The sequence below is a fragment of the Phyllobates terribilis genome, unplaced genomic scaffold (assembly GCF_046119375.1).
Source record: "Phyllobates terribilis strain yellow unplaced genomic scaffold, ASM4611937v1 Scaffold_5__5_contigs__length_657084704, whole genome shotgun sequence".
Taxonomy (NCBI): domain Eukaryota; kingdom Metazoa; phylum Chordata; class Amphibia; order Anura; family Dendrobatidae; genus Phyllobates; species Phyllobates terribilis.
Genome location: NW_027362765.1, coordinates 488,326,290 through 488,351,522, shown reverse-complemented (window position 1 = coordinate 488,351,522; position 25,233 = coordinate 488,326,290). Strand labels below are relative to the sequence as shown.

The 25,233-nt window shown below is 44.8% G+C and overlaps 1 protein-coding gene across 2 annotated transcripts in view; it reads right to left on the bottom strand.

Moving 5' to 3' along the window:
- The window catches only part of STAMBPL1 (STAM binding protein like 1), a 104,290-nt gene that overhangs the window by 34,337 nt on the left and 44,720 nt on the right, over positions 1–25,233 (bottom strand). The window contains exons 3-8 of one of the 2 annotated variants that reach the window (XM_073685522.1): positions 15,744–15,827; positions 13,468–13,685; positions 13,309–13,384; positions 12,078–12,173; positions 4,324–4,693; positions 3,662–3,786 (exon numbers count right to left, since the gene is read on the bottom strand). In XM_073685522.1, the coding sequence (XP_073541623.1) occupies positions 3,662–3,786; positions 4,324–4,693; positions 12,078–12,173; positions 13,309–13,384; positions 13,468–13,685; positions 15,744–15,773 (915 nt within the window). In that variant the 5' untranslated portion in view covers positions 15,774–15,827. Of the gene's footprint in view, positions 1–3,661; positions 3,787–4,323; positions 4,694–12,077; positions 12,174–13,308; positions 13,385–13,467; positions 13,686–15,377; positions 15,488–15,743; positions 15,828–25,233 lie in introns of those variants that run through there. The other variant, XM_073685523.1, reaches the window with a different exon arrangement.

Here is a 25,233-nt window from a genome sequence, read left to right as displayed (position 1 = left end):
GGACATATATGGGAGGGACATATATTGTGACACTTACAAAGTTGTTTTAGAGCTATTGAAACTCCTTAGTTTCCTCACCCACTACAACATCCCTTTCTTGGCATAAATAGAGTACGATACCCCCCAAAAATGGTATGATAACTTCACAGTGAATTCCCCCACAATACCCCAAAAAACATAGCATAATGATATCATGGCACACTCAGCAAAGTATGATGTCTGCCACAGTGCCTCAACACAGTATGATGTTGCTACAATGCAACCAAAATAGTATGATGCCCCCACAGTGACCTTCACACAGTATGATGTCCCACACAGTATAATGGCCCCCACATAGTACTATGCCCCCCACAGCCCTCCCAACACAATATTATGGCCCTACAGCCCCTTACACAAAGTATGATGGCATCCACAAGTATTTACTGGTAAAAGAAAAATGGCTCACCTTGCCCTGTTCCCCGGATGCACGTCCCCATTTTGTGCAGTGTGGGCTGAGCCTCTTTGAAGCAGGCGTAATCTAGTGAAGCCATCGCACCTGCTACACTGAGACTCAGATGCACAAGTTGAATAGTAAAGCAGAGAGCCGACGGCTCCCCATACCATCATTGTATCCAACTGTGTCTGTCTACGGAGGATGCACATACCATTTAAAATTGTCATGCCAGGTGGGGGAGCCTCGGCACTGGTCCCTCCAACTCACAAGCGCCATAATCTACAGCTTGGTCTGCCGCTAATAGCGCTATACTACTGGTGGCTCTGTTTTTAGAAGAAATCAGACATATTTTTTCAACTCTGGACAACCACTGTAACAGCGGTGTAAATTGTAGCTCATGGACCTGAATGTAAAACTGCAACAGGGTCTCCAACTATCACACGTTTTTAACAGTATTTTTCTTCTTTTAGGTTCTTCATAGACTCTAGGCCATGGATGTAGATTGCAATCCCCGCATCCCTGCATCCATTACTGTTTTGCCCTGCCTGTAAGGCCAAGGTTTCAGTGTGCATCATGAATTTCACTGCAATATCGCAAACTTCGCTATGGAAATGCAAGGCATATCAAATGTATTTGTCATTCCTCCATGATTTCTATTTTACAATGAATCCAACAGGTTTGTACTTTATTTTATACCTTACAATTCAAAGTCATTTATGTAAAAATTGTGATTTATACTAAAAAATTATATAGTGGTACTGTGTTAGACATAAATTAGCCAATTATTACCATGTAATATTTGTCTAATTTATTGAATTTTACCAAGAGAGAATCTGAACGTTGAGACCTAATTGTGTACAAACAGTTCTGTTGAAATAATTACTGCACCTAATTAACCTAATTGCTTCAGCAAAAATTGAGACCAGCTATTTAATGGAAAACTGGACTTATATGAAACCATTATTGCACAGCTGTGACTCAATAAATAATTCACTGCCATTAAAATCCTGTCTTCTCAGTAGATTAGGTAGGGCTGTAACTGTGAGATGGAAAGGTCGTGGAAGGTCTTGTCCCCAAGATATGATTTTTTTCCCCAATCACATATATAGAGCTCCCATAAGGTCCGAATTGAGCAGCAATGTTCTTGCACAGGGACCACTGCAAGCAAACTCTTCCTGGACCCATTTCTTGTTTTATTAGAGGGGTCCCAGCAGTGGACGCTGTAAGTGCTCAAACATACTGTATATCACTTATCCTGTAAATCTGTATATAATAACAAGCAAATTAGAGTTCAGATTTGCGGGGAATTTAAAATCCAACATTATAACTAGTGAAATCTGTGGAAAATTTAGGTAAAAGTTTTTTTTCTGCAGCATGTAGAATGTTGCAGAAAGCCCTTACCAAATGTTCAACCCATTTATAGAGGACTAGACCCATACCCTCCATGATGTTTGAACCACAAAACACTACATATGTGCACACCCCTTCAGCACATTCCAAAATCAAAATATACTTTACCCTAGACCAGAGGCGTAAAGATCGCAGTCGCAGAGGGTGCGACTGGGCCTGTGCAGGAGTGGGGCCCACCAAGCAAAGCGTCTATTTCAGCTAAATGTGCATCCAATGAGACACATTCAGCTGAAATGACCTGTTGGCTCTCTGCTCTGCAATACACATCGCCAGCCAATCAGAGATTGGCAGCTGACTTCGGCGTGCTTGTTCCGGGCAGCACATGGCAGGCATGCTGAAGTCAGCTTCCGGCCTCTATATAACTATAGAAGAGATTGCCACATGTTGCGTGAGCAGGGGAAGATAAAAAGAATCATTATTTGCTTTTTTAAATGTGTTGGAGAAGAGTGGCAGAATGGAGGACACAATTACTGGAATGGGCCAGGATGAGAGACATTTTGTCAGGAAGGAGGCCTAGGTTGGATGACATTATCACTAGAAGAATGGAAGACATTATTCCAGGAAGGGGCCCAGGATGGGGTACAATATTACTGTAAGGGGCCTAATATGGGGAACATTATACCAGGAAGGGGCCCAGGTTGGAGGACATTATTACAGGAAGGGGCCAAAAATGGAGGACCAAATTGCAATTTGGGGCTCAAGACAGCAGACACTATTACAGAAAGGGGCCCTTTATAGTGACATTATTACAGGAAGGGGCCAGGATAAGGGACATGATACCTGGAAGAAGCCCAGAATGAGGACATTATTACAGGAAGGGACCAGGTTGAACGACATTATTACAGGATGGGAACATTATTACAATAAGGGGCCAGGATGGGGAATGTCATTACATGGGGGCGAACACGTATGTCTTTATTGGATCTACAAGGGACCCTTACATCTGACCAACATGCAGATGGAGGCCCAGGTCCAAATTTTGCATCTGGGTTCATTGGACTCTAGTTATGCCACTGCCATAAAGCTCCTGAACAAATATCACATACAGTGACTTGGATCGGCATAGGTTTCTCCGTTGAAAGAAAAAAAAGTGTCTGTGAGCTTCTTGTTTCTAGATATTAATTGGACTATAGGTGCCCAGGGGGTTGCCAACATAATCAGCAATTTCTTTCTGGATATCTTAACCAAAAAACAGGGTTGGACAAATACGGTACATTTACAGATGTATACCCCATTCTTATAAGGAACACGTCGCTCAAAACTGCACCAACAGAATCAACAAATTACTGGATTTTTGAGTTAGCCAGGATAGTGTTTGATAGCTGTGCAGCACGACTGACAACGGCACAAGGATAAAGTGGTAAAGGTATTATCCAGTCCGATTGTACCCGACTGACCATCTGTCTGCACATCCTTTTGAAAAAGAAGTAGGGGATTTGAATTTCAATCATTGAAAAACAATTCTAAGAATTTTACAAACATTAAATACATGATGGACAATTTACAGACATAGATTCAAATCAAACATGTTGCCACATAGAAAGAAATATGGGAGATGACGGTTATTGTATAGAGGTATCATTTTCGTAGTAAAAAACCCAACCTCATAAAAACCACTCTGGATGATAATGGTAACTGCGAGAAAAACTGATCAAAAATTAGGATTTAGCTTTAAATCAAGCTTTAATTGATTTAAAGTAGCTATTCGTTACCCATAATCCACAGAATAAGTTGAAAGGTCAGATACCCATGAGAGATTGTGTTCAACTAGTCCTCATTTTTAATATTTTTTTAAATAATGAAAAAAAGAATCCTTACCAGTTTACCACAAAGAATACCGCAAGTTTCAATTCCTCTGCTTGTGTTTGCCTCAGCCAGTTGCAGAAATTTTTGGGAGAGATCTTTGGGCAAAACAACTATTCGCAATCCTTCCACAATTTCATCTGATGGGAAAAAAGCAAACAGTTCAGCATTGACATCCAGGCTAGATTTAGGTCGGATGGTGCTCTATAAAGAACCTTCTATTTAAGCCACTTATCTTAAATAGTTTACCATATAGTGTCCAAATAGTACAGGTGATGTTCGGGTGAGGGGTCAAAATAACTGTGCTGGAAAGTTGCCAACACAACACTGAATATCTATAAACTAGATACTGAAGCTACATCTTGTGCAGCTAACTTTACATACATGTGTGGTTGGCCAGTGTAGGATCATGGTGCAAGCTCTTGGTGTCCATACAATTAAGGCCAGTGGTGCCCTCTTCATAAATGGTAGGGGGTGCACCTTAAACTGACTAATGGTGAAAATACTCAATTTCTGCCAGAAACACTAAAGTTCACGGTACAATATACTTGTCAACTCTCCTGGAATGTCCAAAAGCCTCCCGAAACCTAATGGGAAACCTCCTGAGAAGATTTATTGTTACATAATGGTGTTTGATGATCGATACAACCACAAGGTATAAGGTATCATGCACTTACTTTGTACGGCACTTAGAGTAGCTGCTGGTTTTAAGGCTCGGCTTATAGGGGGAGACTGTCCAGCATACATAGCTGCATCATTCTTTGCAGTTTTGCCAGAAAGGACATTAGCTAATGAATGGCCTTTATGAGAGGGACAACAAGAAATCATGGTGCCATCTGTTTGCTCTGGCACCTTAGACCCAAGGCTAAGGTTTTCTTGATGTTTTAGCTGGTCTCGCATCAGGTCTTGTTTCCGGAGCTGATCCTCAAAAAAACTGAATTGCTCAGTCTCTATTTGCTGCTGTCTCAGCTGTGCCACTCGCTTCTTCTCTGCCTCAATGAGTTGTTGCTGTTCCATCTTCTTCAGGCATTCAGCTTTTCTCTCATTCTAGTAAAAAAAAATTTCACAAAGTACATGTATGAGGTCACTCAACATCCAGATAGCAATTTTGTTGTGTAGTGATCAGAAAGGCTTAGTTTAGGTGGGATTCAGGGGTTCTCCTCCTGAGACAATTATTGCTTGTCACAAAGGTTCATTAAAGAAGCACTCGTCCCATCAAAATGGTTATCCTCTTAATATATTGCAATCATCATATTACACGGCATTGTGAACTTACAATTGCTCATTTTGCCTTTCTACCCAGTTAATTCTTCTCTTTCCTCTGCTCTATGTAGAAACAGGAGGTCTCTTGTCCCTGCATTTATCATTCCTCTCTTCAACTTCTGACCCAGCTGCTCCGCTCCTCCCCCTGCCAAGGACTTTTGCAGTGACTTATGACTCACACAGGGAAAATTGACCTCCTGTTTCTACATAAAGCTTAGAAGGATTCAGTCAGTCAGTTTTTAATCACGTGATATCATAGACCTAATGAAAAACAGAAGAATTAGCTGGGTAGAGAGGCAAAATGAGCAATTGTAAGTACACGGTGCTGTATAGTATGATGACTGCAATATATTAAGAGGATAACAATTTTGACGGAGTGCTTCTTTAACAATAAGCTAATCACAAAGTAACGAAAGGCTGGGACCCCAGCAATTAGACGTAATCTGTTGGGAAAAAGGGGATGTCCTACATAGTAAAGTACACGCTTTGTATCCCCCTTCACTCTGAACAAAATATGACGATCAAGAACATATTTCCTTATAGGATAGATAATCATCAGTTTTCTAAACTAGACATGTCCTCCCAATATTATATCCCCCCCGTTGATTTAAGAGTCGGTCAATGTACAGTTTTACTAAATTTTATAGGTTTAATGCAGACTACAGGCTGCTGTAAATTACAGGGTGTAGCTTTTACCCATCATGTTATACAAATATACAGCACTTGCATGTAAAATTACTTATTATGACTCGTTTGCGCCTCCATCGCTCCCTGCTTTACCTCCTTTATACTTCTTGATCGGTGAGTGGGCATTCAACATGTCTTTATATGAAGCCAGGCAAAGAAAGGTGTGAGACCACATGGGTCAACAGAGTGCCATCTCCCCAAGTCTCCCTACACAGCATAGCCTGCTTTTGTGCTTTCATTTCTTCCTCCACTCTCTTCCAAGAGCAATAATTTTTTTTCATTTTTCAGTCGACAGCCATTTGAGGGCTTGTTTGTGGCACCACCAATTCTTTCACTCTACCATGTAATGCATTAAAAATGGGAAATTCTAAATAGGGTGAAATGGTCAAACAATGCAATTACCCTATGGCTCAATAGGTTTTGTTTTTATAGTGTTCACTGTACAGTAAAAATGACCTGGTGACTTGATTATGATTATTTATTACCAAATTTATATCGCTCTCTAAAAACTTAAAAAAAAAAAATTGGTCTGTGTTATTTTCTGAAACCCAAAACTTTTTTGTTTTTCTGTTCTGTGAGGTCTTATTTTTTGTGGGCAGAGATGTAGGTTTTTCATTGGTACAATTTTGGGTTACATACCATTCTTTATTGCTTTTTTTCCCCTATCTGTTGAGTGGAGGTGACCAAAACAACAATTTTTTTATATTTCCTAGGAAAAATAATCATTGGCAAGTTTGAAAACAATATGCCTGATCATTCTGTCTCCAAACATCGGCTATTAATGGAAAGTCTGGAGATGCCGATCGCAGATTTCAGTGCATTCGTACCATGTTTGTCTAATATTTGTAGGCACCTTAATACCTCCTGGACTGATTCTTTAGTGCATTATGAGATTGTGCAGTTGAGGAGCAGAAAGACGGCTGTCAGTGATGGCCGGACTCCCCATAGAGAAGTCAATGATGTTTTATTACTATCTCTGCCTTCCTGGGTCCTGTATAAAACGCGTTGAATGATGTAGGAAGCAGAAACAGAGCTTCATACTCCCATCTCAACGATTATGTGATCAGACCAGATTAGGTCAGCAGTGGACTTAGGAGGCTGAATTTGCCCTGTAACTGATGTTATTTTGGACAATCATGGACAGGTGCTTCCCCGGAAGGAGCACCATTATTGAACTGCTGAAACTGTTTATAATGTTTTTGTTATGTAACGTTTAAGAAGTGCCTCCCATAAAGGGAAGAGTTATTGTTATTGTTCATCCTTTTCTGGCGTCACGAACAGGATTGCGTGCCCGTCGCCACCGGGTACTGTGCGCCTTAAAAGACTGTAAACGTACTGTGGTGAAGAATTCCCACCATTCCGGAAGTTTCCCGCCATTCCGGAGGTTTCCCGCCATTTCCGCCATTTTCCCTGTCGTCTCGGGAGAAGAAGGGCGTAACCGCGTGAAACCCAAGACACTCCCCACGCACGGACGCAGCGTCAGGTCCTGGAACGCTGTGACGTCGGACGTGAGCGACGCCAGGTCCTACAGCAAGACCGTCACCTGCGGAGCTGCGGCCTACCGAGAAGAAAGAAAAGAAGGTAGGCCACGGTTCGCTAGGGGGGCACCAGGATGTCGGAAGGGCAGCTCAACGCCGGAGCCCCGGTGAACAGCCCCAATGTTCAACCCGCGCCCGACGCCGAGCAGGCCGAAGCAGCAGCTCCACCAGCAGCGCCTGTAACCCCTGTCATACCCATGGCCCTGAATGTCCACAAGGTGGGGGAGGAGAGCAAACCAAATGAGAATCATGAGCTCAAAGGAACTGCCCAAGGAGCTCAAAGACAGAATTGTGGCAAGGCACAGATCTGGCAAAGATTACAAAAGAATTTCTGCATTACTCAAGGTTCCTAAGAGCACAGTGGCCTCCATAATCCTTAAATGGAAGAAGGTTGGGACCACCAGAAGTCTTCCTAGACCTGGCCGTCCAGCCAAACTGAGCAATTGTGGGAGAAGAGCCTTGGTGAGAGAGGTAAAGAAGAACCCCAAGATCACTGTGTCTGAGCTTCAGAGATGCAGTAAGGAGATGGGAGAAAGTTCCACAAAGTCAACTATCACTGCAGCCCTCCACCAGTCGGACCTTTATGGCAGAGTGGCCTGACAGAAGCCTCTCCTCAGGGCAAGACATATGAAAGCCAGCATAGAGTTTGCTCAAAAACACATGAAGGACTCCCAGACTATGAGAAATAAGATTCTCTGGTCTGATGAGACGAAGATAGAACTTTTTGGTGATAATTCTAAGCAGTATGTGTGGAGAAAACCAGGCACTGCTCATCACCTGCCTAATGCAATCCCAACAGGGAAACATGGTGGTGGCAGAATCATGCTATGGGGGTGTTTTTCAGTTGCAGGGACAGGACGACTGGTTGCAATTGAAGGAAACATGAATGCGGCTGAGTACAGAGATATCCTGAATGAAAACCTCTTCCAGAGTGCTCTGGACCTCAGACTTGGCTGAAGGTTCACCTTTCAACAAGACAATGACCCTAAGCAGCTAAAATAACAAAGGAGTGGCTTCAGAACAACTCTGTGACCATTCTTGACTGGCCCAGCCAGAGCCCTGACCTAAACCCAACTGAGCATCTCTGGTGAGACCTGAAAATGGCTGTCCACCAACGTTCACCATCCAACCTGACGGAACTGGAGAGGATCTGCAAGGAAGAATGGCAGAGGATCCCCAAATCCAGGTGTGAAAAACTTGTTGCATCATTCCCAAGAAGACTCATGGCTGTACTAGCTGAAAAGGGTGCTTCTACTCAATACTGAGCAAAAGGTCTGAATACTTATGACCATGTGATATTTCAGTTTTTCTTTTTTATTAAAATTTGCAAAAATCTCTACATTTCTGTTTTTTTCAGTCAAGATGGGGTGCAGAGTGTACTTTAATGAGAAAAAAAATGAACTTTTTTAGAATTTACCAAATGGCTGCAATGAAACAAAGAGTGAAAAATTTAAAGGGGTCTGAATACTTTCCGTACCCACTGTAATTGGGGCACAGCATGTGAAATACATGACAAACTAAATGATAAAAAGCAGAATAAAAAACAGACTGTCGAAATCGCAGTGTCTAGCTCTGACAACCACATAGGGGAACATAATTTAAAATGCATTTAACTGGTCCTTTCTAGCCATAAAAAAATGAGAGGAAAGTCACGTATTTCCTTTTTTCCCTTTACATTTTTCCCCAATATTCGGAAATAAATTTTATATATATGTCATAAAAAGTAGGCCCCAAGTATTACAACAAAAAAGACAAAATGTATTTGAATATCAAACGAGAAAAAATATCAGAGCTCTTAAATCACATATACAGAAAAAAATGAAAATGTGCCTGGTCATGAACGGAGAAAACAGTTTGCATCATAGTAAACTCTGAAGTAAGCGATTTAAAGGGGTACTCAGGGGAGATAAAACATTTTTGAACTGTTCCTGCAGTCATACACTATAAAGATGAGATGGTCAGTGCAGTTATATGATCCTTTTAACCCTTGTAATTCTGTGTGACAGGATCTGCTCTTTAACATCTCCCTCCTCCCGTCTGGGTCATTACATCATACACTATGTGCTGCCCCCCCCAGGGCCTTTAGACTGGATGGTAACTGTGGGGAGCTGCACATTTCTGTAATGTCCCTGTAATGCAATGAGGGGTGAGCAGCGCAGTGAGGCACAGCTTCTGTCACACCAGCCCCCTGATAATGTCTCCCTGTGTGCACAACAAGATGAGGGGGCATGTTAGGGGCCTGGCCTGCTTGCAGCTTCTAGTAGCAGCCCCCTGATGATAATGTCTCCTTCACAGGGCTACTAGCAGGGAGCAGTCCACGCCCCCAACACGACCCCTCACCTCATGTTGCACACAGGGAGACATCATCATCAGGGGGCATGCCCCCCTCACATCGGACTGCAGACAGGGACACATATATCAGGGGGCTGGTGTGACAGGAGCTGCTCCTCACTGCACTGCCCACCCCTGTGTCTGGGACATTACAGCAGTGTGCAGCTCCCCGCTGTTATCAGCCAGTCTAATAGCTGTTTCTCTACAGGGGGGAGCAGCATTTAGTGTATGATGTAATGACACAGATGGGAGGAGGGAGCAATGAAAGAGCAGATCCTGTCACATGGAATTACAAGGGTTAAAAAGATCATATAACTGCACTGACCATCTCATCTTTATAGTGTATGAGTGCAGGAACAGTATAACATTTTTTTATCTCCTCAGAGTACCCCTTTAACTCTCACAATACTTGTGCGCAAGCATCAAAAGTCCAACCAGGGGCTGAAAAATCTCCAATGAATTTCCACAAAAAAGGATTAAAAAACTAAACATTATATCCACAACAGGGGTTTGCAGCCTCCATGTGTGTATTCACAGATAGTAAGCTTGCGAGCAAGGCCCTCACTCCTCCTGGTATCTGTTGATTTATGTGATTATTGTTATTATTTAATGTATTTTATTGTCAGTAGAAGTCCCCTCTAAAATGTAAATTGCTGCGAAATATGTTGGGGCTATAGAAATAAAAATTATTATTATTATATTCAGGCCTAGAAACTATACATTTTTTTATAAGAATGCCCTTGAATTAGCAAGTTGGCTGATTTACGTAATGTACCAAAAACTCTCCTTAGAAGAAGAGGTTAACTTAGGAGATGGGAGATGACACTTACTTAGCTAAATAGATATACAATGACTCACAGCCTTGAAGGCATGCTTTGATCAAAAACATACTCTACTTGGACTGGCTTAAACAAACCTGGCTTTGTTATAAATTAGGGGTGCACAACATTTTTCAGTTCAAGTTCCACAATGCCATACTGAACTTATCCCAAGGGCTGCAATTTTTTTGAAGGGATAGTTACATGAATACTTCACTAAAACCACTATCAGTGCATTAATATATCACCAGAACCAAATTTTGAGTATTTGAGTATATGAGTATGTGGTACCCCAGGGGTCTGGTTACCACAGTAATAGAAATATTACGTCTGAGAGCAAGTGGGAGGTTTCTCTGGTCAGGAGCCCTTAAGCATGCAACACTTCCTGCCCAGACCTGGGAGGGGAGGAATCTGCCCTTATAAACTGGGTCTGGGGAGGGATTAGTCAGTCAGAGCCTGGAGTGAAGTTCCAGACACAGGGCAAGAAACAGCTAGGAGCTCTGTAGAAGCAGGAGCTGAGTGCCAGGGACTGGAAGCAGATATATTGCTCGTCCTGGCTGAAGAGACTACTACCGGACAACGGAGTCCGAGGCTGTGGGAACCTCTAAATCCAGCAGCAGAAACCAGCTGGCAGGGGATTCCAGGTCCTCTGGCCAAAGAAGCCCAGAGGCTCAGTCACAAGGAAGGGACCAACACCGCCATCGAGGAGCGGAGGCTATCAGAAGGCCCCAAGTTACCAGCCATACCCCCTGCCAACACACTGCTCTTCTCCAAAATATCCCCCCACTCGGCCCATCTGTATAATATCACTCCCACACTGCCCTCTCCAAAATATCCCCCCATACTACCCCTCTATATAATATATCCTCCACACAAATCCTCTCCATAATGTTCCCCCATATACTGCCCCTTTCCATATCTGCCCCAAACTGCCTCTTTCCAAGTCCTCCTCACCCTACTGTCCCTCGCTATACTATACCCGTTTTAACATTTCCAATCCACCCTAATTGCCCCATAATGTCCCAAATCGCCCTATAATGTCCTAAATTGCAGCATAATGTCCCAAATTGCCCCAAATTTTCACATTATGAGCCATTGTAGTAACACAACCCTTCCCTCCCCCAGCCTCTCATCTAAAATAACATGACATTTAATTTTCGGCTTCTTCATGGAGTGATTACCAGTATCCGACGTCCCCTTTGCCTGTGTGGCCCCGGCAGCAGTGTGATGAGATCAGCAGCATGCTGACCTCATCACGCTGCTGCACGTTGGGGCAGGGGCTGACGCACACTCCTCAGCCCCAGTCCCAGCGACACAGTGGTTAAATGTATTCGCGTTTGAAAGACGCGAATACATTTGAATATGGGAAGGAGCCGTCACATCCTGGACAGCTCTACGGGCCACACAACATCCTTCGGAAAGTCGCACAAAATCCTTCGGCGGGCCGCATGTGACCTAAGGGCCGTGTCCTGTGCAAGCCTGTATAAATCAAACAAGTCTTTTTGGCCTCCATTGATTGGTCTATAATATAGGGGAGGGGTATCTCAAGTTTGAGTCTATTTCATAAAAAGTGACTCATATTCTTATACATTCTATACGTTCTTATATATTTTAATTTGGTATTTAACATTTCTATTTTGGTCCTGTGTGCTGCTTTATTGCAGTACGAGAATCATCTTGGAGGTTTTACTATATACATTACATACATGATGTATTTATATCAGTTCACATCAATAATCCCTCCATCTCCCAAGAAATAGATCAAATGTAATATTGACTTTCTGTACAACTTACTATATCTCTCATGTATTCTTGATATTCCAGGTTATATTTCTTGAGAAGGTCTTTTTTTAGATCATCTGTCCTCGGAAAGGCAACCTCCTTCAATTTCTTAAAGCAAGTAGGAAAATGAAAGAAGTTACTTTGCAATACATGACATCATATAATATGACATTAAGGGTTCGGTCACGCGTCCGTATGTTATCTCATGCTAGACCGATTATACTAATGACACTCGGCTCAAACGCTGTTAGAGTATGATCCGAGTGTCATCTAAGTGTGCTCTGATTCCCTTGCATGAGAGAATTGCAGCACAGGTGCAGAGAAGATGGAGAATGTAATTTCTCCATTGATTCTGTGGGAGTACATCGGACTGCACTCAAATGACATCCGAGTGCAGTCTGAAGTTTCACACACCCCCATAGATTTATATGGGTGCGTATGAGCCGGGTCTCGCAGCCACTTGCAGCAAGCTGCGATTGTTTTCTCATGCCGATTCGCATTGCCCCATAGTATAAGACTGGGCCGAATGCTATCCGATAAAACATTGGATAGCACTCGGCTGTGTTAAACACAAGTGTGAGCGAGCCCTAAAGAGAATCTTTCAATAGGGTTTCACCCCAAAACTATTAATATGTGCATGTAGTTCTGAAAATCCTAGCAATACTTTTATATGGCCATACCATTCCTCCATTACCGAGAAACAAGTGTTTGAGTTCATATGCAAATGAGGCTATAGATTTGAAGCCTCTGTCACTCCAGCTCTATTCCCCGCCAAGTGCCGCCTCCTGCTGCTTGACTGACAGCCTCTATGCTTCTACCAAAGGAGCCATTAGTCAAGTAGGAGAAAGTGGTGCTGGGCAGGAAATAGAGCTGGAGTGACAGAGGCTTCAGATCTACAACTAGTTCTTCAGTGTCATTTGTATATCAATTCAAACACTGATCTCTCAGTAACGGAGGAACGGACTGGCCATGTAAAGGTATTGCTGGACTGGTCTTTGAAAGAGCTACATGTTCATATAAATAGTTTGTGGTATGAAATCCTGCTGACAGATTCCCTTTAAAGCATATTATTATAGGAGTAACTTCCATTCCATTCCATTCTGGGTCTTCCATTCCAACAATATGCTGGATCAAATGTATTAAGAATAATTCTCGTATCTCGTTTTTTTTTTTTTCAGATTTTTGTCTACGAACGTAAAGAAATAGTTACATCATATTCAATCAGATAATAAATCCAGCCAACCTTTAATATAACCTGTTTTTCTGGGATTTCACATTGCTGGTAATCTCGGTGATTAGGCAGTTTCTCCACAAACAATCTGCAAAACAAGAAACATCTTACAGCCTTTGGCAGTATTTTAGAACAGAAAGATCTAGAACAGAACACAGCCTAAATCCTCACGTGATGAACTTGTTGTAGAGAACAAAGGCATTTTCAAGATTCCCTTCATCCAGATACACAGAGGCCATTCTCTCCATTTCCACTCCAGAACGAAAGTAGCGTCTGGGAGTGATGTCTTCATTGATGGTGATGTTACAGCCCAGCTTGCTTAGGGCACGGACACGCTCCTCTGGGCTCAGAGATACATCTGTATGATCTGGCATCGCTGCCAGCTTTTTCTATGGAAAAAAAAAATATATAAAAAATTAAACAGCAATTAATGTAATAAATCCAGGTACCTATATTGGATTTATCCGCAATGTTTGGAGCTTTCCAATTCTGCAGAAATCCCCCCGGCATTCATTGCTTTCTCTACGCACAGATCTTGCTCTAGTAATTGTCATTTTGCGAAATCCTTACTCTACTCCTTATAGAAAGTTGATGTAGGAGAAAACGGCCCCACCACGTCGGAGGTCAGCTAAGCTTGTAAACTGGTTTTCCAGGGTTGAAAAAAAAATGTAAAATTACCTAATACATTAAAATAATAACATTTTCACTATATTTATGATCTTCACCGTTTCTCCACTGATGCTGCTTGGGTAAATTTATTGCATCTTTTTTTTACAATACTGTGTCTAGTATTTGCCAACAATCCCAAATTTGCTGAGTGTCCTTATTTTTTAGAAACAATCCCAGCTAATTTGGGGTCATCCTAGGCTGAAAAGGATGTAAACCCTGCTCAAAAGCAGGCGATCCATCACAGGTTGAGAGTATTTTCGAGTGGGACCTAAGAGCCCTGATGCTACCCACAGTAATATTGGTAAGTATTGCAGGGGTGACATGTCATGTGATTGGACCAAGCATTTATGGCTTGCTGTAGTGATGTCACTATAAACTATGATTGGGCCATAGGGAAGACAGGTCACGTGATTGGACTAGACTGTCATGCCACGCAATAATGACAGCACTATGGATCATGATTGGACCATATGGGGAGCATATCTCATGATTAATCCAGTTGGAATAAGATTAGATGAATCACCATCATGCAGAAGTATATAAAGGCAGGGGGAATTCATGCAGCATCAGCATAGCTGTCATCAACTGAGAATCCTTTTAATTTTAGATACTTTTCTCTACTATCACTGGAGAACCCTTTAAAATATTGTGGGCCCTATACTCGTTCATGCCACTCTTGATGAGTAGATGGGCTGGAGTCAGATGCTCCTGACTGACTCTTCATATGCCTATTCATGAATCAGGAGCGCATGACAAGAAGCGTGCACCTCTATGTGAGCCTTGCCACAAATCCTACTCCAGTCCCTGCTGGAGTAAGATTCATGGTGTAGTGAACACCGCCGCTTGTCATGAAATTGAAGAGCAGTGGTCTCCACAACCCTGATCAGCCTCAGCTCCGTCCACTTTGTCGGGGCTGGGTGAAAATTACATAAGAACGCCAAAAGACGTATCATTTTAGAGCAGTCGCCAGTTGCGCCAAAACTATGCAACTTTTCAAAGCTCTTTAGGCCAGAATGCCGGCGTAAAAGTTTGATGAATCGGCCCTGTGTCTTACAAGAAGCTAACTGACTTCAACCAGAAATGAGCTGAACTGTGAATGCAGCTCTGGACTATATTCAGAATTTCAGGAATTAAAAAAAGGAAACATTATACTATATTATATATATATATATATATATATATATATATATATATACACACACAATGGTATTCAACGTTATAGATTATAATTACAAAAACTATACAAAAAAGGTGCTCACTGGTAGACATACCCTGTAAATAAATTCATGAATAAACATTGCAAGGAAGCATGAACATGTACCATGTAAAGAAGTGAATTCTGAAGACATAAAGACAATCCGTCAAGTGAGAGATATATGGTAATCTCTGTATAATCTCTGGATCCCTGTTACCTTATGTACTGAGCCAGCTCACTCTCCGCTTTCAAGTGATGAAAAGCTGGCTTTGTCATTTAACTCCTTAAGGGCGCATAGTGATATCAAAGGAAGGTTTGGCATTTAATGTATACCTTATTTCGCTCCAATACATTTGTAACAAGAACAAGCTCGTAAAGGCCAATCACAACTATAAAGAAGAGATTGCATCACAACTTGCAGTACGGTATAATATAGATTTCATCTATGATTTACATAATAATGTATAATTAATGTACACACACATATATATCACACACACGTAGACACTCTGAATGATATGCTTTGCAGCATAGAAAAAAGGTATATATATAAATATATATGAAATAAATGAAAAGGATTCACCAGTGATGAAATGGAGATGGACTGCTCCATGCTGTCTTCAGAGTTGATGGGAAGGGGCTGGTAATAGCTTTATAATCCGTCCATCTGCAACCAGAGGAGAAACAAAGAAAATCAATGCTCCACAAGTATCAAATAACATCAGTTCCTCCGTTCTGTATGAATCATTGGTCGATACAATGGCCCAGAAATTATAATGGTCTTAATGATCCCAGGCCTCAAATCCAGGAGTGGCGGCATGACACTAATGTTCAGAAAATACAACCGTGACGTTCTGTGCTTATTAGAAGCTGCTTTGCTTCTAGCAAGAATTATGATTTACAGAAAACTGCGGGGGAGAGGATGAAGTGAAGGATTAAAAATATCAGTGAAAGGGTAAGTGCTGAGAGAATATCTCCCACCTATTGCTTTATAATACTGGGGTCCAAGATAGAAATCTGATCAAGTACAACATCTTTATCAGGTTCGTCCTTCAGTCTTGTGCTCATGTGTTTACGCACATCTGGAAAAAACTCTGCAGAATACTTGGTGCTATATACTATATAAACACGCTCAGACATTTTTAAGACTATGGTAAACTGTCTTTGATCAACAACCCAATTGACATACAGATCTACACAGACACCCTCAGCTCTCTATGTCAGTCTTGTGTATCTCACTCCCACAGTAATACTTCTTCAGCCTGGCCTAGATAAGCACACAAGGGCTCGGTACTCCTAAACGGAGGTTGAGCAACATACATAAGAAATTACAAATACAATAGAAACCATGTCAGGGACAGCATTAATAAATTGCCCTTCCCAAGAAGGCCGCACCAAACATTGTCCTGATAATGCCAGTTTTGTATTATCATTGCAGTTTCTGGGGTTAGAATTGTAAAAGGATCTTTGGTGACACCATGTTATGTGTGTAACATGTGTGTGTGTGTAACATGTAGTGTGAATGTAGAATATAGTTTGTGAAGTATGGAATGTGTGTATTTTAGCATGCATGTAGCATACAGTGTGTGTCTGTGTGTAACATACAGTGTGTGTGTGTAGTATAGATTGTGAGTGTGCAACATACAGTGTGTGTGCATATGTGTGTAGCATACAATATGTGTGTATATTATACAATGTGAGTGTGTATGTAACATGACGCGCCCCCTGGGCCAGTGCTGTTAGGGATACCCGGAGCCGGATCAGATGGGGGTTGTAGTCTCCGAGTGGCTGTGACCCGGTCCGTGCCCAGGGTGTCAAACTCAGTGTGTGGCAGTCCTACAGATGTTATTAGAGTTCTTAGTGTCGACTACGCCACCCGTTGATTTGCGGTCAGAAGGCCGCCGCTGCAGCAGGGTCCGCTGAGGCTGTTGGTATGTGTGCAGCTTTGGTAGTATAACCCCCAACGGGAGGGGTATAGCCTCAGGGGGTCAGCCGTGGAGGATGGTGGTTGTGAAGGTGCAGCAAGGAGACTCAGAGGCATAAAATGCAGTTCCAGGGTTTTACTTACTGGTGTTGCTCGGGTCACTGTGTACAGCAGTGACCACCCAAGCCGTGCTGCGTCCACCAGGTCCTGGACTCGGTCAACTCCCGGGCAATTCTTGAGTATGGTCCTGAGCTCCTTTCTGACTCTCCCTTCTTCTGGCCGTTCCCACCAGGGATCCACTTTTGGCCGGCTTCCTCGGGTCTCTTGGTGGTCAAGCCTCCTCTGGGCTCCCTGACCCTATGCTTGGTATGCCTTTCTAGTGGATTTGGTGAGGGTCGTGGCAGATCCTGCCCACGACCTCCGGTTCCTGGCTAAGGTGTGCTGTAGCCTCCGCCAGCTTGGGATCTGGTACCCTTTTGCCGACCCTTCACCCTTTTGTCCTTATTCTGGGATCTTGGGGTCCCCTCTGCGCCTCTGGGTCTCTCTTCCTTCTCCTCTGCTCTGCTTCTCAGGCTCTCAGACAGACTGTCTGACTGGCTGACTGACAACTGACTGACCCTGATCTAAGATGGTGCCCACCTTATATACTCCCTCTATGTGTGAGCTCAGGTGACCAGCACCCAATGAGCTCCTAGCTTTACCCAGGCTGCTCCCCCTATCTGCCCCTACACTACTGGGATGTTCCACCCCCCCTCCCACTCCAGCCAGGAACAGACACTGTCGTACCTGCACATAAACTGGTGGGAGTACCGTCGGTCTGTTCCCCGGAAATGGGATGTGTGTAGTGCATGCAGCTAACTGAGCTCAGTTCCACACTCCATCCTTACCCGGGAGTGGAATACCACACCTCTGGCTTGAGGCGTAATACCCCTGTAGCAGCCGAATCCTCAGGGTGCTACATTCCCCCCTGGTAAATCACAGCACGTCCTCGGGCTGTAAGATATAAAAACATCCAAAACATGCAATTTTTTTCATAACAACATAACATATAAAACATCATATATATCATCAGCATAAACTTTTCCATATAAAACTTTCCATTGGAAACATTCTTGTTCCTCCGGCCACGGTGCAACTTGTGACCGGGTAAAGTGCGACAGTCTCTTTTGGAAGAAAACAGTTTCCTATAAAACCGGTAGGGGGCGCTTTAGGAAGCGCAACTATATACAAGGGAAATATGGCCGCTCTCAGTCCTCGGCCAGGTATTAGGGAGGATTGACCGCTCTCAGTCCTCGGTCAGTGGGAATAGGGACACACGGGTTTCAGTTCAATCTGCTGGTCCCAACGGGGACTATATTTTAAATAAGTAACAGTTCTTGGTACCCCGACGGGCAACTTTATACAGTCTCTCTCTACTGTACTTCAACGACGGCGTCCTCCTGCTCTTTCTTGTTGGTTGGTTTCAGTTTCAGACCCGTCCGGGTCCTCTTGCTCCTCCTCACACCGCAGCTCCTCCTCCGTCAGGCGATGCACATGGAGGGCGTAGGGTCCTTTGGCACATTTGTGCCGGGTGAACGTGACCTCGTCCCCTACGTACAGGTCACGACCTCTGTGTCCCTCCGGCAGATGGCTTTCTACGTCTCTGCGGGTAACAAAGACGTCGCCGGGGGTGTGATGATCCCTGATGAAACCCCAACCGTGCTGCAGTTGGAATTTAATTACAGTCCCGGTGGCACGGGGACCGTGGGCTGCACGGGGGTTCCTCCTGGTCTGGCTCTTCTGCTCCGCGCTTCTTATCTGCATCTGCTGTTCCCGGACCCGCCTCTCTCTCCGCTCCCTCTCGAAGACTTCGAGCTGCTGGCGGCAGCACTCTGCACGCTCCGCTGCGGCCGCCCGAGTCTCCTGAGTGAACCCCATGAGGTCTTCTCCAGTGGGGTCCCACTCGAACTGTGCCTCCTCCAGCGGGGGCGAGGTCCTCTTTACGGGCTTCGGAGCCGGAATCAGGGGCTCGCACATGGGCCTTGCTCTCTGGAGTTCCAGCTGAATGTACTCCTGGGGCCATATGAAGGGCTGCCCATCCGGGCACGTATGCTGGGCAAATAGATTTTCACCCAGGTGCGGCACTCTAGATGTTGAGGGCGCGTTGATGGTAGCGGCGCCCGGGTTAACCAGGCCTTGCGACCAGGCCTGGGGCACCTTAAAGGCAAAGGGCACCGTAAGAACTGCGGCGCCCTGGGTTATTCGGCCCTGCGACCAGGCCGGTGGCTCCGCGGAGGTAGGGGGCGCTGTTGGAATAGCGGCACCCGGGTGTACTAGGCCTTGCGACCAGGCTGATGGTATTTCCTGCTTTGCCGCGCTCAGGGTCGAAGCGCGTGACGTCACAGGGGTCGCGGCCGTGGTTTCCGGTTGAGGCCTAGTCTGCGGCGGTGACGATGCAGCGACGGGCACGGCAGGGGGAACTTCGGGCTCTGCGACGGGGAGCTGGGGCAGGCACGCGGTTTCCCGGCTCGGGGTAGAGACGTCCCCTTTACCTGCCTCCGTCCGTTCAGCTCCCTTCTCGGCGCCGTCTCCTGCCTTCATTCCTCCTGCGCCATCCTCAGAGGCGGTCTGTCTCCTCGTCTCAGGTGGCGTGCTCCGCTGACGGGTGCCGGTCTGCTGGGCCATCTCTCGGCTCCACTCCGCCAACGTCTCCCGCTGCACCCGGGCCATCCTCCGTGCGAGGCCCTCCAGCGCGGTCTGTGCACACTCCCGGTCTCGGGGGAGCTGTGCTAGGATCTCCAGCAGGCCTTCTGGAGTGGCGACCTGCAACAGGCTCCTGACCACTGGGTCGGTGCTGCCTGACTCTCCCTCCATCTCCGGGTAGGCTCTCTCTGGACTCTCTTCCAGACGTCTTGTCTCCGGGTGCGCTCTCTCCAGACTGCTCCAGGCGACACCCATCTTTGTTCTCTTGTTCTGTCTCCGCCCACATTGAGGGTGGTCCCGGGGCAACTTTGTGATTGTCAGTTCCAGGGGCAGTTCTCTTACGCTGATGGACACTTCCAGCATCACAGTCTCTGTTGGTGGGCGCGGTTTCCGCTTTTGGCGCCATTCTTCGACCTGGCCCACGATGGGAGGTGACCCCCTGCCACCCTCTGGCACGCCCATAATGGCGTCCGCTCTTCCAAGGCGGGAAATCTTTGGAAATGGCGGGAATCGTCTCCCAGTGGCGGGAAACTCCATGGATGGCGGGAAAAAGCTGCAAATGGCGGACAACCGGCGGGAAACGACCTGTGATGGGGTCCGTTGGCGGGGACCCTCCGGAACCGGCGGGAGACTTCTTTTTAAGGTAACGATGAACTTTTCTTCAGGCACGCAGTACCCGGTTGTTGCGGGCACGAAATCCTGCCGACTACGCCAAAGTTGACGCGCCCCCTGGGCCAGTGCTGTTAGGGATACCCGGAGCCGGATCAGATGGAGGTTGTAGTCTCCGAGTGGCTGTGACCCGGTCCGTGCCCAGGGTGTCAAACTCAGTGTGTGGCAGTCCTACAGATGTTATTAGAGTTCTTTGTGTCGACTACGCCACCCGTTGATTTGCGGTCAGAAGGCCGCCGCTGCAGCAGGGTCCGCTGAGGCTGTTGGTATGTGTGCAGCTTTGGTAGTATAACCCCCAACGGGAGGGGTATAGCCTCAGGGGGTCAGCCGTGGAGGATGGTGGTTGTGAAGGTGCAGCAAGGAGACTCAGAGGCATAAAATGCAGTTCCAGGGTTTTACTTACTGGTGTTGCTCGGGTCACTGTGTACAGCAGTGACCACCCAAGCCGTGCTGCGTCCACCAGGTCCTGGACTCGGTCAACTCCCGGGCAATTCTTGAGTATGGTCCTGAGCTCCTTTCTGACTCTCCCTTCTTCTGGCCGTTCCCACCAGGGATCCACTTTTGGCCGGCTCCCTCGGGTCTCTTGGTGGTCAAGCCTCCTCTGGGCTCCCTGACCCTATGCTTGGTATGCCTTTCTAGTGGATTTGGTGAGGGTCGTGGCAGATCCTTCCCACGACCTCCGGTTCCTGGCTAAGGTGTGCTGTAGCCTCCGCCAGCTTGGGATCCGTTACCCTTTTGCCGACCCTTCACCCTTTTGTCCTTATTCTGGGATCTTGGGGTCCCCTCTGCGCCTCTGGGTCTCTCTTCCTTCTCCTCTGCTCTGCTTCTCAGGCTCTCAGACAGACTGTCTGACTGGCTGACTGACAACTGACTGACCCTGATCTAAGATGGTGCCCACCTTATATACTCCCTCTATGTGTGAGCTCAGGTGACCAGCACCCAATGAGCTCCTAGCTTTACCCAGGCTGCTCCCCCTATCTGCCCCTACACTACTGGGATGTTCCACCCCCCTCCCACTCCAGCCAGGAACAGACACTGTCGTACCTGCACATAAACTGGTGGGAGTACCGTCGGTCTGTTCCCCGGAAATGGGATGTGTGTGGTGCATGCAGCTAACTGAGCTCAGTTCCACACTCCATCCTTACCCGGGAGTGGAATACCACACCTCTGGCTTGAGGCGTAATACCCCTGTAGCAGCCGAATCCTCAGGGTGCTACATAACATACAGTATGTGTGTATTATGGACTGTGTGTATAACATGGAGTGTGTATGTAACATATAGTGTGTGTGGCATGAAGAGAGTGTGGGCTGTGTTTGTTTGCATGTACCATGCAGTGTGTGTAGCATGGTGTGTGTGTGGCATGGTGTGTGTGTGTAGCATGGAGTGTGTGTGGATGTAGCATGCAATGTTTGTTTATCTGTGTGTATATAACATACAGTGTGTGTGTAGCATCCACATTTAAAAATATGGGCAGTGCTCACACGTGTTCGTAGATGTAAACTTGTCAGCAATCAAGCAAAATGATCCTTCTCAGTAGTACATCGCTCCATGTAAACCCAGGCAAATGGTAACAGTCGAAAACAGTACAATCTGCTAGCACAGTATACAAAGCAGTCATAGTAATCCCTAACTAATTGGGATAGCAAACAGTGATAGTTTAACCTGTTTATGAAATCAGAAAAGAAAACACTAAAAAGAAAAATACTAAAGAGACTTGCAATCATACTAAGCAACTTATTTGAGCAAAGTCGTGCTGCGAAAAAAGGGCAATGGATTTAAAGAATCAAAAAGTGGCAGTACACTTTAGGTCTCCTTCACACGTCCATATATAACAGGTACTGTAAAAAAAAAAACAGTACCGGTGTACCAATGTTGTCACCAGTGTGGTCATCAGTGTGGTCACCAGTGTGGTCACCAGTGTGGTCATCAGTGTGGTCACCAGTGTGGTCATCAGTGTGGTCACCAGTGAGGTCAACACTGTGTTCATCAGTGTGGTCATCAGTGTGGTCACCAGTGTGGTCACGAGTGTGGTCACGAGTTTGGTCATCAGTGTGGTCACCAGTGTGGTCACCAGTGTGGTCACGAGTGTGGTCACCAGTGAGGTCAACACTGTGTCCATCAGTGTGGTCACCAGTGTGGTCACGAGTGTGGTCATCAGTGTGGTCACCAGTGTGGTCATGAGTGTGGTCATCAGTGTGGTCACCAGTGTGGTCATCAGTGTGGTCACCAGTGTGGTCATCAGTGTGGTCACCAGTGTGGTCATCAGTGTGGTCATCAGTGTGTGTGGTCATCAGTGTGTGTGGTCATCAGTGTGGTCACCAGTGTGGTCATCAGTGTGGTCACCAGTGTGGTCATCAGTGTGGTCATCAGTGTGTGTGGTCATCAGTGTGGTCACCAGTGTGGTCATCAGTGTGTGTGGTCATCAGTGTGTGTGGTCATCAGTGTGGTCACCAGTGTGGTCATCAGTGTGGTCACCAGTGTGGTCATCAGTGTGGTCATCAGTGTGTGTGGTCACCAGTGTGGTCACCAGTGTGGTCATCAGTGTGATCACCAGTGTGGTCACCAGTATGGATAAAGAAAAAATGAAATTACAAAGCTTATTTTGCTATTATAAAGCTTACTTTGCAATATTAAAAACGTACAGCACATGGATGTCATCCGTGTGCTGTACGCGTTTTACATGGACCCATAGACTTGTATAGGCACTTGTCATCCACGCTGCTGGTAAAAAAACAGACATATCTCCGTGTGGTTTACATCCAAACCGTGTACGAACACGAATATGTTAACAGCAGCATATGTTATAATGGGTACGTGTGGTATCTGTGATAAGAATGGATGCCACACATACTGCAGACATGGACATGAGAAGGGGACCTAAAAGGGAGCACTTAAGAATTAGTTAGTCATTGATTCCTTTTACAGAAGATATAAGTACATTTATTTGATTATTAGAGAGTAGCTAAAGGGTACCAGGGGGTTTTCAAAACGGAGAGGAAAAGTAGACATATAACCGAGCCACAATCACAAATTTGGGTAAATTTTGTCTCCTAGTTGTTAATATATAACTATACTTGTATACTTCTCTAGGACAAAAGGTAAGTGAACTCACAGAAATTACACTACAAAAAACATTACTTTTATTAATTCCATTAAAATATTAGAAAAAAATAAAAACCAAATATTCCCAAATTTGTTAAATGGTTAAGTAGCAGTGAAAAGATACTATCCATACACAAACCCATATCTACAGTAAGGCATGGGTTAAAGGAAGAAAGGGAAAGGTCCACCTTTTAAACCATCTGTTCTGAGCCCTAACTAGCCACAGAGGTTGTCACCCTAAAAAAGCTCAGAAGGCGCCCCTGCTCAACATATATATATCATAGGGGCAGTCCAGAATTGTTTAAAGGCATAGTAATCTTAGTGTGTGTAAACTTTCGACTTTGCAGTAAGTAATAAAAATGCCTTAAAACATTCTCTCTCTCATTATTCTGGCATTTGGCAAATATTAAAAATGATGGTAATCCTAATTGACCTAAAACAGGAAAGGTTTATTCTGATTTCATGTCATATTTAGAAAAACATGCATATGTGTCTTTTTATATAGTGTATGTAAACTTCTGGTTTCAACTGTACATAGTAGTAAGTAAATACAGAGGGTTGATAAGCAAAAATACACAGTAGTAATCTGTCACTATCAATGTCAGTACTCAATCCACTGTAGTAATCAATCTACTGTCTACCCAGTTTACATAGGTGTAATAAAGGTACACTAACAGAGCAATAGTTTTCACACATAATTGTACAAGTGTAAACGGATATGCTTATATGCGAAACATCCTATTAAAGGGGAGGATTGCAACATACAGTGCTGGCCAAAAGTATTGGCACCCCTGCAATTCTGTCAGATAATTCTCAGTTTCTTCCTGAAAATGATTGCAATCACAAATTCTTTGGTCTTATTATCTCATTTAATTTGCTTGCAAGGAAAAAACACAAAAGAGAATGAAGCAAAAATCAAATCATTGATCATTTCACACAAAACTCCAAAAAAGGGCCGGACAAAAGTATTGGCACCCTCAGCCTAATACCTGGTTGCACAACCTTTAACCAAAATAACTGCGAGCAACCGCTTCCGGTAACCATCAATGAGTTTCTTACAATGCTCTGCTGGAATTGTAGACCATTCTTCTTTGGCAAACGGCTCCAGGTCCCTGATATTTGAAGGATGCCTTCTCCAAACTGCCATTTTGAGATCTCTCCACAGGTGTTCTATGGGATTCAGGTCTGGACTCATTGCTGGCCACCTTAGAAGTCTCCAGTGCTTTCTCTCAAACCATTTTATAATGCTTTTGGAAGTGTGTTTTGGGTCATTGTCCTGCTGGAAGACCCATGACCTCTGAGGGAGACCCAGCTTTCTCACACTGGGCCCTACATTATGCTGCAAAATGTGTTGGTAGTCTTCAGACTTCATAATGGCATGCACACGGTCAAGCAGTCCAGTGCCAGAGGCAGCAAAGCAACCCCAAAACATCAGGAAACCTCCACCATGTTTGACTGTCGGGACCGTGTTCTTTTCTTTGAATGCCTCTTTTTTTTTCCTGTACACTCTATGTTGATGCTTTTTCCCAAAAAGTTCTACTTTTGTCTCATCTGACCAGAGAACATTCTTCCAAAACGTTTTAGGCTTTCTCAGGTAAGTTTGGCAAACTCCAGCCTGGCTTTTTTATGTCTCGGGGTAAGCAGTGGGGTCTTCCTGGGTATCCTACCATACAGTCCCTTTTCATTCAGACGTCG